The sequence below is a fragment of the Clupea harengus genome, chromosome 13, assembly GCF_900700415.2.
Source record: "Clupea harengus chromosome 13, Ch_v2.0.2, whole genome shotgun sequence".
Lineage (NCBI taxonomy): Eukaryota > Metazoa > Chordata > Actinopteri > Clupeiformes > Clupeidae > Clupea > Clupea harengus.
In genome coordinates this window covers 24,689,316-24,700,719 of record NC_045164.1, presented here as the reverse complement: position 1 = coordinate 24,700,719, position 11,404 = coordinate 24,689,316, and the positions used below count along the sequence as shown (strand labels likewise).

The following is an 11,404-nucleotide window of genomic DNA, read 5'->3' as shown; positions in this document are numbered from 1 at the left end:
CATGAAATGGCAAATAATCAAACCAGTGTATGAAGCTGTTGTAGCCTATCTAGTCTATTTTATGCATGCAATATACAGTCAGTACAGTAGCGACTAGCCCACACTAGCAATGTTTCTGTTAACGTTAAATAAAATGAGGCACACTCTGTTATACAATTTTACAATTATTTTGGTGACTGTTCCACGGCTAGGGATACAGTACCTCGGTTCCAGTGCTTCACAGAACTCCCTGAAGCCTATCCCATCCACCACACTGATCGGCCTCATGTCCATATGAACAAAATCAATTTTTGCGTGCAGGCCTCCTGTTGTGCCGCAGACAACGAGCTTGTGGCGGACGGCGCAAAATATGTATCCAAACTTGTCTGTTTCGCTGAAGTTCCACATATTATAATAATAATAATGCATTTTATTTGTAACGCACTCTTCATTCAGAAGAATCTCAGAGTGCCAATGAGAAGCTGTCCTTGCTCAAATGTATGTGAAAAGTATGAGAGCTCCCATTGACTTCCATTTGGCCGGTGCCCCACCAGGGAGGAGGGGCTTATCTCAGTGATAACGAATGGCAATATATTATATTTGGTCACATTTAAGTGGTTGTTGACAGGGGCTTGCGGTCTCCCACACACATTTAACGCGTTAACACAGTACATTTCTTATTTTAATTGTTTGGTATATAATGTTTTTTTTTTTTTTTTTTTTCATCTCAATTTTAGGAGGGGCGGCGCCCTTGCCCACTGGTTGAGAAGACTGCTTGAGGACAAAGTGGCTAAGGTCGATGCCAGAAGACACCACTAGTGTTCTCATCAGTCCAGAATAATCACTAATTCAATCTATCATCATTTCCTGCCTACAAATCATGTCTGTCATGATGGCACTCTGATGCCTTTCTGAACATGTCTTTCTTTCTTTTCATAACCTTTTGCCTCAACAAAATTATTAAAGCATTCCAAAAGACAAACAAGAGTTGTGCATGCTTTTTTTGTGTGCTGGTCATCCAGCTAAGCATTGATCATGGAAACACTGCATTTCGATAGTGAGTTTTAAACAATCACAGCAATAACAACTGTGTTTTTTCATCCATGCACTGTCACATACTTGCTAATTACGCAGAATGTCAACAGGAATAATTTCGATGCTGCTATGAGATACTGAACAATAGTCAGCCAGGCCAACTGAGACCTAATAGGACAAGGGGTCAAAGGGGGGAGAGTACCAAAGAGCAACTGGCACACCCTCTTCCATTAAAAAATTTAAAAATGTGAAGATTTTTGTTAATAAAATAGTGCAAGTGCTTGGATGAGTCTGTCCCTGGGGAGATGTGCCCATATGTTTGCCACTGAGCACAACGACTGTACAAAGCACACACAGCTTGGCATCTTTCACTTACTTTATGAAGGAATGAAGCCAAAACTGGTCTGCCATTTTGGCACAATTGCAGCCACAGTCTGAACAGTAAGTGCTTTCTGCATTCAGAATCAAACCACATTTGGCTTCACTTTGGACTGAACATACACTGTCCATGCTTTTCACAGTCATTGCACTGTGCACAATAAAGCACAAACAATGAGTCATGCTGCTATACACATTGGTCTGAAGCGAGAGAGAGGGGTATACTCCCTGACTGATATTCACAATGCAGGATAGATGGGAGGGTGTGCGTCAAAATGTGCTCTTGCTCAACCACACCACGGGACAAAGCTGCTCAGGATGCCTTCAGTTTTCTACACTTAGGGAGGGAACGGCAGCTTCTGCCTGCAAGGCATTGCTATATTCAAGTGCAGAAGTGCTCGTCATATTGTTACCAGCAGCAGCTGGCTTCACATGGGGGATCTCCTAGAGGTCACTGATGACACATGGGGGCATAGGCGGAGATCCCGGGGGAGACAGGGGGGACGTGTCCCCCCCCCCTACCATAAAGTTGTCCCCCCAGACAATCATTGTAAACACAAATAAATAATTTGGAATAATATAGTAATATTAAATAAAAGCACAACACAAGCGGTGCTAATTATAAACGTAAAACAATGTGTTTAAGTGTTGAAAAATAATGAGAATATTTGTATCATAAACAATTACGTTTCACATTTATAGTCATGATTCTATGAGGCATCGTGATGTCCTAACATTAATAAAAGCACTACACGAACACTGCAAATGGCATTGAATAAATAAATAAGCACCAAACTCAAGCGTGTGGATATAGCCATGGTGGAATAGAACGAAGAAGACGTTTATTTACATGCAGCTGAATTCCTCTTTGAAGAGCCTTCATCATTTGCGTTTGAACTTTTGACATTATTTGTGTGTAAGTAGATATTTTGTGTTAACTGCTATTCTGTATAGATCCATATAGGTTTTCTATGAGATTGTATAGCTGGCAAAACCTGAGATGTGTTTCCAATCTCATAGTTTCTCCTCAATTCTGTATCACTGACTCTTTCAGTGGTATCAGTGGCTTCTTTGGTTGCACCACGAGTAGATCCTTTTCGTGTGTCTCTCTCTCTGCTGAAATGTTTGCTGGAGTGTTTACTGAGACCTCCTTTCCTTCTCAGGTGTTCCCACTTAAAATAATGAGCAGGCTGCACTGACCTGCTAGTGGTGCATTGTGGGACTTGCAGTTGTTTAAGCACAGACAACCGAAATGTTCATTTCAACTCAACACCTCCCACTTGAGCTCCTGGTTTTTCAAACCCAGGGAGGTCACACCAGTCTCTCAAGCCTCAGACTTGTTCACTTGGTCCAGACATGGCTTGGCCCCAACAAAGTTAGTGCCAGGGTCTGAACACAGTTTCCTGAGTGAATCCCCTAGGTGAAGTGAACCTCTGGTATGCCAGCGGGAATCCTTTTGATGACTGGTCACTCACCACATCAGTGTGTATGGCTCTGGAGGCCATGCAACAGAACACAATTCCCCACACTTTGCGTCTCACTCTTTTCTTCACTTCATAAGGGCCGAACAGGTCCATGGTTGTGAAGTCACTCACCCAGGCTTTTTTCCTCGTTCTGAGAAGGGTCCCAGCCACTCCCTTGGTCCTTTTCTTGAGAGACATTGCCTCCCACTTTGACGGACCTCTGGTCTGGCCCTTCTTCTCGCGCCACTTATGTGCTGCTCGCCCCACCCAGCCGATGACCTTGACCAGTTTGGACAACCTACTGAAGTTCCTCTTTTCCACAAGCTTTTTGATTTCCCAGCCAGCAGGTTTCCTTTTTGGAAGAGGAGGACTTGTGTTTGATGCAGTTTTTCCCTCTGGAATTTCACTTTTTAGGCCCTCCTGAAAGGTCTGCAGATTTTCTTTTTTCTGGCCCATTTTTGCTTGAGCTCTTGTCACTACAGCTGTGAATGCCTTCCTCTGGAGTTTGTTTACACTCTCCCTGGCATTAGCTGGTGGCACCAAACCCTCATTCAACTCAACCTGCAGGTGAAGCAGGGAAAAAGAAGATGAAGGATGGCAACGATTTTCTCGTATTTCTCGATGGCAACGATTTCTCGTTTCACAATATTTTGTTAATTTTAATTGCCTGTTAGAAAAAATTATTTTGCACAATATATTTGCAAACTCATTCGTATTATTATCTATACTATGTCCGTTGCCCAGAAGAGTGAAAAATAAATGTCAAAGTTTTCCACCCAGAGAGTAAGTAGCTATCAATAAGCCAAGATCACTGTTAGTTAGCTATCTCAGGGCTCTCAAGTGTCACGCATTGAGCGTGACAGTCACTCATTTCGGTCTTTAGTCACGCACTCCCGCCACACATCGTATTTCTCACGCTGAAAAAAAACTCTAGGCCAGGGGTTCTCAAACTTTTGCAAGCTGGGCCCCCCCAAAGCTGGTTAGGGGTAGTTGGGGCCCCCCCATCCGTCCCCCCTCCCCCCCCTGCCGCCCGCCTGACTGTGGCTGCAGTTGTGCCAAAATGGCAGACCAGTTTTGGCTTCATTCCTTCATAAAGTAAGTGAAAGATGCCAAGCTGTGTGTGCTTTTTACAGTCGTTGTGCTCAGTGGCAAACATATGGGCACATCTCCCCAGGGACAGACTCATCCAAGCACTTGCACTACTTTATTGACAAAAATCTTCAAATTTTTCAAATTTTAATGGAAGAGAGTGTGCCAGTTGCTCTTTGGTACTTTCCCCCCTTTGACCCCTTGTCCTATTAGGTCTCAGTTTGCCTGGCTGACTGTTGTTCAGTATCTCATGGCAGCATCTAAATGATCCACAGTGTTTTCAGTGTGTCAGGCTGAACGTGCTGACCGGCAGATGTCAGACTGTAAAGTCATGGGGCCAGCTGTTGGGATGGCTTTGCTCACTATGGATGCATGAGTTCCCTTGTGCATTGTATAAAAGTAATAATAATAATAATAATAATAATAATAGTGCCTTTTCGCTGCTTGTTGTGTAAATCATAACTTGAGCCACTTGGTTCTGCATACCAGGCCAGAGTATTGAATGTCAGTGTTTAGCATCTTATCTCTGTATTATTTTTATGTTCTTTCTCTCCCACCATTTACCCTTACTTCTGTGATGGGTGTAGTTTTTCTGTGATATTGGTTGTAGTTTATTTGTTTCGCCCATTTAAGGCACCATTACTCAAGAATTGTTATATTTAGCTACTGAGCTCCCCCTAGAGTTGCGGAGTGTAGCTCACTTTTACGCCACTGTCGTAAATACAAATCACTCTTTGAGACCCCATAAACATTAGGACCTAATGGACAGTGTACACATGTATTTGTTGACAAGCTGAAGGATATGGATGGATATGGATCCGGCAAAGACAACAGCAGGAGCCAAAGAAGCATGTCGACTGACAAGGTAGAGTAATATCACAAGATTTGACACAAATATGACTGTGCATAGTTGTATTTATTGTGACATTGGAGATGAACACTGCATAACCAAAGAATGATACATTTTTTCAGCCCATATGCATTGCTTTCCAAGCGTTTGAATGTGGAGTATGTGTAATCTAATAACATGTTGTTGGTGACATGCTTAATATACTACATTGGACAGTGTAATTTACTACAAGCTAGCTGAGTTAGGTTTTCAAGGTTACAAACTTTCAAGGCTTATTGGCGTGAGATTGACGAAGACTGATCAAACTATTACGAAATACAGTGTTTCCATGATTAATGCCCAGCTGGATGAACAGCACTCAAAAAATCATGCCCAACTCTGCTTGTTGTCTTTTGGAATGCCTTAATAATTTTGTTGAGGCACAAAGTTATACAAAAGAAAGAAAGAAAGACATGTTCAGAAAGGCATCAGAGTGCCATCATGACAGACATGATTTGTAGGCAGGAAATGATGATAGATTGAATTAGTGATTATTCTGGACTGATGAGAACACTAGTGGTGTCTTCAGGCATCGACCTTAGCCACTTTGTCCTCAAGCCTCTCCACTGCAGACTTCTCCACATCTAAACACAGAAGAGTCAGACTTGGTTCAGTTCATTAATCCTCTAGTAGCTACTGATATGTTCTTGTACATTCTTATATTCATGACATAAATATGCAGAATATTTAATCTGGTATATATGTATTTGTATTTATTGACAGATACTGTAAATCCGTAGTCTGCAATGGTCTACCATGTTAACCATATTAACACAAGCATCTAACACTATGCTTAGTGAAGAACAGAATTAGTTTTCCATTTTGTATAAAAAAGGGCATAAGTAGAGTTGGCATTTAACCTTTCAGCGTGATAGGCCCCAGCACCATGATGGCCATCTGGTGCTGAGAGCCCAGGCTTCGAGTCTTGCGGGTGCGGCAACCCTGGCGACAGCGGGAGTTGTAGTCGTTGGCGGGACAGATTAGGACCTTGCACTGCAAGTACACAGAGGGGTGTGCCCGCAGGAACTTAAAAGCCTGGAAGCTGAACCGTGCGTAACTCCGAGAACCGCTCACGTGGGTGGAGAACGTGTCGTCTCTTGGACACCTGGCAGAGAAAAACAGTGTCAGAAACAGTGTCATTGTCATATGACTGCTGAACACAGAGAATAACAGTGTCAGAAACATGTCTGCTGAACACAGATAATAACATTGTCAGAAACAGCGGCTGAACACGCAGTGCTGTCACTTGGACACCTGGTAGACATACTTCATTAACCAACCGTAACAAATCGGTTTGGCACTTTAATTTGTGTTGCCATATTACCACAGTGCCTCAGTTCCCAAACTGGGAAGTGGTTCAGGGGGTACGCGGGGAGAAAATTTCCGCGATAACGGAAAACGGACGGAATTCGCGGAATGTTTGAAACAGAATTGCAACTTTCAGACGGAAACATCATTTTGTGCATCAAAATCGCCAAAAATTCCCCTGTATTTTGCCCTGCAAGGGTGTATTTCTTTCTAATAAACACAACAACGATCGCAACGATAAACAAGCATTAATTAAAAAACAAAATCACTGAGAAAATGTCACGTCTGTGCTGAACTCCGCTCCAGCCACACCCCCCTGTTCAACGGTTGACACACACACCTTTGCGACAGCCTGTAAAATTATTTCACTCATCTTTCGCCTGCAAATAATGTTTTTAAGTCTTCTGTTCTGTTGATGGCTGGCAAACAACAACATATTATTCACTCATTTTAAGCCTCCAATCTACTTCAGGGTGAACAAAATGAGCCGAAACGGAATAAAACGGAATACACCTAAAAGGTGAAAGGGGGGGGGGGTACGTAGCTGGAGATTGAATGTCTCAAGGGGTACGGGACTGTAAAAAGTTTGGGAACCACTGCCACAGTGGATAAACACTTGGAAAGGAGGGAGGGGGATGAGAAATGTCTACCCCAGTAGTCTTACCCATTGACCAGTAGATAATAGGCGCGGTAGTCAGCATAGTCATGTGGGTTTGGTGAGGCCACACATGTGTCCAGGAAGAGGACGAGGCTGCTGTCATCTCTCCTTAGGCTTACTTGAACATACATGTACTCATTAAGAGAGACATAGTAGGGACTCTCATAGATTTGCTGGTAGAAACTTCCGGAGGTGAAGAAGGCCATGGTGGTGTTGAAACGCCCAGTTCCAGTGATGTTAAAGTCAGATGTCTCTGATGCAACATACATTATCTGTGAAACAGAGTCTTCTTCCATGTGGCAGGCAACAGACAACTTGAACTCCGACTGACGTGTGAACTCCCCAGAGCAGTTTCTATATCCCCGCACGGCATTCTGATAAATTACCCGACCTCTTTCAAACTGAACAGAAGAGGGGGGGGGGAATTCAAAAGAAATGGAAATGATTCAGTTAATATATGCAAAACATCAAACTATATTTATGCTATATATGCTCCATATATGCACTGTATATCCAATGTACATGACTAACATTTCGGAAAAAAGACATTGAAAGTTGTAATATGACAGATTTTGTAATATGCAGAGAGATATTTTTTAAATAGCCTAAGAGTGTTAAATGCCGGTGTTCAATGTAGCTGAATACAGTTGCAAAGATCTCTCAACTCCAGTCCAGTCCATGTATAAATAAAAATAAATACTATCTTCATGGCCGAATCTGTTGACTAGATCATTTTTGTGTTGGTCAGAAGTAACCCCTTTTCTGGTGTGCAAAGATTAATTTAAACATTTGTCTATTGATGTGACACTTTGTGCTCCTTTTGGGGATTTGGGGTGTAAAGAGTACCTTGAGTTCTAATATCACTGTTTATATCTGAATGTGGAGTGACATACCTCTCTCACAGTTCCACAGGCGTTGGGAGGGAAGTTAAACACCACCTGGTAACTGTTGATAGTTGGCCGACAGCGCTCATCATTGATATAAAGATCATGACCACTGTATCCCTGAGAGCTCAGGAAAGATCTTGAAATGACAATGTTCATGTTGTCTGAGGAACACTGCACGCTGCCTATAGAAAGGGTTGAATACAAAATATATTTTTTATACTATATACTTTTATAATGTACATAAGACAGACCTCAGTCATATGATCTTACAGTAGCCAAATGCTCTGAGCAGTTTTTCTTCAGAGTAGATCACTCTGAAAAATGAGTTTGAGTTTGAGTGGAGAAGGAGAAGTGATGCTGTGCAGTGGCTCATTCAGGACTCCCAGATGTCACTCACCTTTATCAGTTGGCAGGGAGCTAATGAATTCTGCCCGGAAGCCACGCCTCCCTACTGAACTGTCGCTTTTGAAGAGCACGGTCATGTGATTGGAGGAGGAGTGGAAGGTATCCAGAGAGGAGTTGTGGTGGCAGAGCTGACCCAGCTGATTGTAGCCTACAGAGGGGCCGTCATACACGGTGATGTAGTCACAGTTACAGCAGCTCTCCAGCCTGAAGAGGAAAATCATATGGTTAGCTTTTGTCACACGGTTGTGAGGGCTTTGTGGCCTGTGTGTCATTTTGGCAACAATAGTGTGCTTTAACCAATTGAAATGTAAATGAACAAAACCAGGAAATTAAATCATTGTTCCCTTCACTCACTCCAGGTCTGAAAATGATAGGAAGATCCTCTGCCCAGAGGGAGCGGACAGCCTCCACACACAGTGGGCATTGTCATGATAGTAGTTTGGATAGTAGGGGCTGGAGAAAGATCCAGAACCACTAAGGTACCCTCCACATTGTGGATTAACATCTGGAACAAAAAATGAGAAATGCATACTCTGAATAACTGAATAATAATTATCTGTTGACACAGTGTGGCGAGTCAGTTTCATCTTAGACATTTCCGGCATTCTTAAGGTCACTGTTACCTTATGGATTTAATCTGAAAAGACAAACTCAGCTTCACTGAGAAATGTTTTCATATTTTAACATAAAATCAACTTCCTGTTTCCAATGCGTAGAAGCATATTCACTGAATGCATTCCTTTCAAATATAGAATCAGGTAGGAATCAGAAGTAAGGAAGGTTGGTAACATGTGGAACTGCAGATATAAAGCCATTGTACTGATGTGATATGTTATGGGATCACTCTGAAAGGACTATGTATTACTTGTTGTAGCTGGTTCTGCTGTTGTTGTACTGTAGCAGTAATCTGGAGAGAGGGAATAAAAGAGAAAATATCGATTAATTCCAAAACTTTTGTATTAATTCCAAGAATCAGAGAGCCACCAGAAGACCAGAGAAGTGGTTAGATTACCGTTGTAGTCATGACAGCAGTTTCCATAGCGTTGACAGGAACTTGTGCAGGAGCAGCTGCCAAAGTTGTAGCCACAGTTGTGCCTACAGGAGGTATGGTCGGCTGCAAGACAGAAAATTACAAACCTTATAAAAGTGAAGTATTTATATGATATTTTCTGTTTAAGAATAGCTTTAATAAGCATCTTTGCGACACCAAATTAAATAAACATAATTGTGTCATGAACAAAATTGTTGCCACCTGAAGTATTTATATGATATTTTCTGTTCAATACATACTCTGAATAATAATGCTCTGTTGACACAGTGTCAACAGTAAAGGACAGAAGCTTAGATTGGGCAGAGGTTAGAGATATGGTAGAGATAAGTACCAGAGTTTGGATGAGGGTTGAGGTTTTTTTTTCTGAATATTTGGTAAATAGGTACTTATTCTATACATACATTATTAAAATAAAGTTTTCCCAGAGGCATTAATATCGGACTGCATGTTAACTAGTAATGTATACTATACATAAATATGAACACCCAGCTAAGTAGTATTAGCAATCATTTTAAACTGTGAAAAATTCAGCATTTCAGAGACCATGTCATATGTAGGGATGGGTATCGTTTGGTTTTTATCCGATACCGGTACATAACCGATACTTTTAAAACGATACCGGTGCCTAAACGGTGCCGGAACCGATACTTTTATAAAAAATTAAAAAAATTACGATTGACGACATTTAACACTACTGAGTCCGAGCCTGTTTTTCACTCTCTTAGGTAGTCTGCCATGCCTTGATATTTTAGTTTATTTCACCTAACTAAAAACATTGAGGCAAAAGTGGCATGTATGATTATATTCTAGAATACCTCAGCAATAATAACATGGGAATGAAAGGAATGTAGTAAAAAAAGATTGAATTTAAATCAAATCTAAACAAACCCTTCCAAAAACATACTTTCAGAGGTGCTCAGACTTTGTACAAAAAATACATTGTAAAGATTTTGGAGCAAGGCTTTTGAACTCTGAACTTTGTAAACATAAGTGTTAGTTTTACAAAGGTGAGTTTAGCATTTAGAAAGTGTGTGTGGTTTCACTACTATATATTTATAATTTTAGAGTGACCTGTACCTTTTCAAAACTAGTGTCCCTACAAATGCATATTGATGAGTTAGGTGTAAACACACCTGGGACACCTCAGACAAGAACAATGGCCCTTACCTAATGGCCCTGGAATGTCTTTGTGGCCCGTACCCCCCACAGGATTTCTTGACACACCATGGCCCAATAGAGATCACTGAATTACCATACCCTTATCATATGAATAGCTGTCATTTGCTAATGGGCGGGTCGTTAGGAGCTGAAACCTCACTCAGAGACTGAAAAGTGCAAGAGACTAGTCCTATTCTCCTTACAAAGTGCTTATTTATATATTTGTTTCAAACTGTGTAAATTTGAAAAGAAAAGGGTTCAAGGTTTCTGGGGGTGTAATTTCTATGTCTCTCCGACAAAAACTGGCTGAGCTTTAAAAGCAATTCCCCATAAAAACCACCATATCCCTGCACAGGGAGCGTGGACTTCAGAGGGTTAAGAAAGGCTTTTTTTATTGCCAAATATATGAACTGTTTAAAATAGATTATATATATAAATAAATACAGAACACTTTTTAACTTAAAACTTAAATAATGAATGAACTGTTAACAAAAGTTTAGACTATACTTAAATTAATACAAATAAATACAAAACACACACACACACTCTGTACACACACTACAGCTTCAATACTTCAGCAATTCTTTTGTAGAAATATCAGCATATTTGCCTTGTCCGGCAAAATGCGACACCTTTCCTGACTAATCGCATGACCTGCACAGGAGAAAACCCTCTCCGATGCTGTCGATGAGACCTGTACACACAGATATGTATCTGAAAGTACACAATTAGGGATGGGTATCGTTTGGGTTTTTTCCGATACTGGTGCTAAACCGATACTTTTAAAACGATACCAGTGCCTAAACGGTGCCTAAACCGATACTTTTCTTTTTTAAAGCACAAAGCGACGATTGACAACATTAAAGAAAGGCTTTTTTTATTGCCAAGGCAATTTTTTTTCTTCAAATTGAACAATATATGAACTGTTTAAAGTATATTATAAATATAAATACATACAAAACACTTGGCTTTCAACTACAGCTTCAAACTATGAACATTATATTAACTGTAAACAACAGTGTATAGTATACTTAAATAAATATAAATAAATACAAAAAACAGCTTCAAACTTCTTTTGCAAAAATATGAGCATATTGGCCTTTG

The 11,404-nt window shown here is 40.9% G+C and overlaps 2 protein-coding genes across 2 annotated transcripts in view; both read right to left on the bottom strand.

Moving 5' to 3' along the window:
• LOC122133426 (CUB and zona pellucida-like domain-containing protein 1) overlaps positions 1–11,404 on the bottom strand; it is a 28,087-nt gene that overhangs the window by 8,969 nt on the left and 7,714 nt on the right. The gene's annotated exons all lie outside the window — the stretch shown is intronic.
• The window catches only part of LOC105893459 (deleted in malignant brain tumors 1 protein-like), a 33,379-nt gene continuing 26,816 nt past the window's right edge, over positions 4,842–11,404 (bottom strand). Inside the window, exons 16-23 of the mRNA XM_042709623.1 lie at positions 9,104–9,205; positions 8,957–8,998; positions 8,446–8,596; positions 8,084–8,295; positions 7,693–7,868; positions 6,806–7,200; positions 5,694–5,938; positions 4,842–5,417 (exon numbers count right to left, since the gene is read on the bottom strand). Of these exons, the coding sequence (XP_042565557.1) occupies positions 5,359–5,417; positions 5,694–5,938; positions 6,806–7,200; positions 7,693–7,868; positions 8,084–8,295; positions 8,446–8,596; positions 8,957–8,998; positions 9,104–9,205 (1,382 nt within the window). The 3' untranslated portion in view covers positions 4,842–5,358. The remainder of the gene's footprint in view (positions 5,418–5,693; positions 5,939–6,805; positions 7,201–7,692; positions 7,869–8,083; positions 8,296–8,445; positions 8,597–8,956; positions 8,999–9,103; positions 9,206–11,404) is intronic.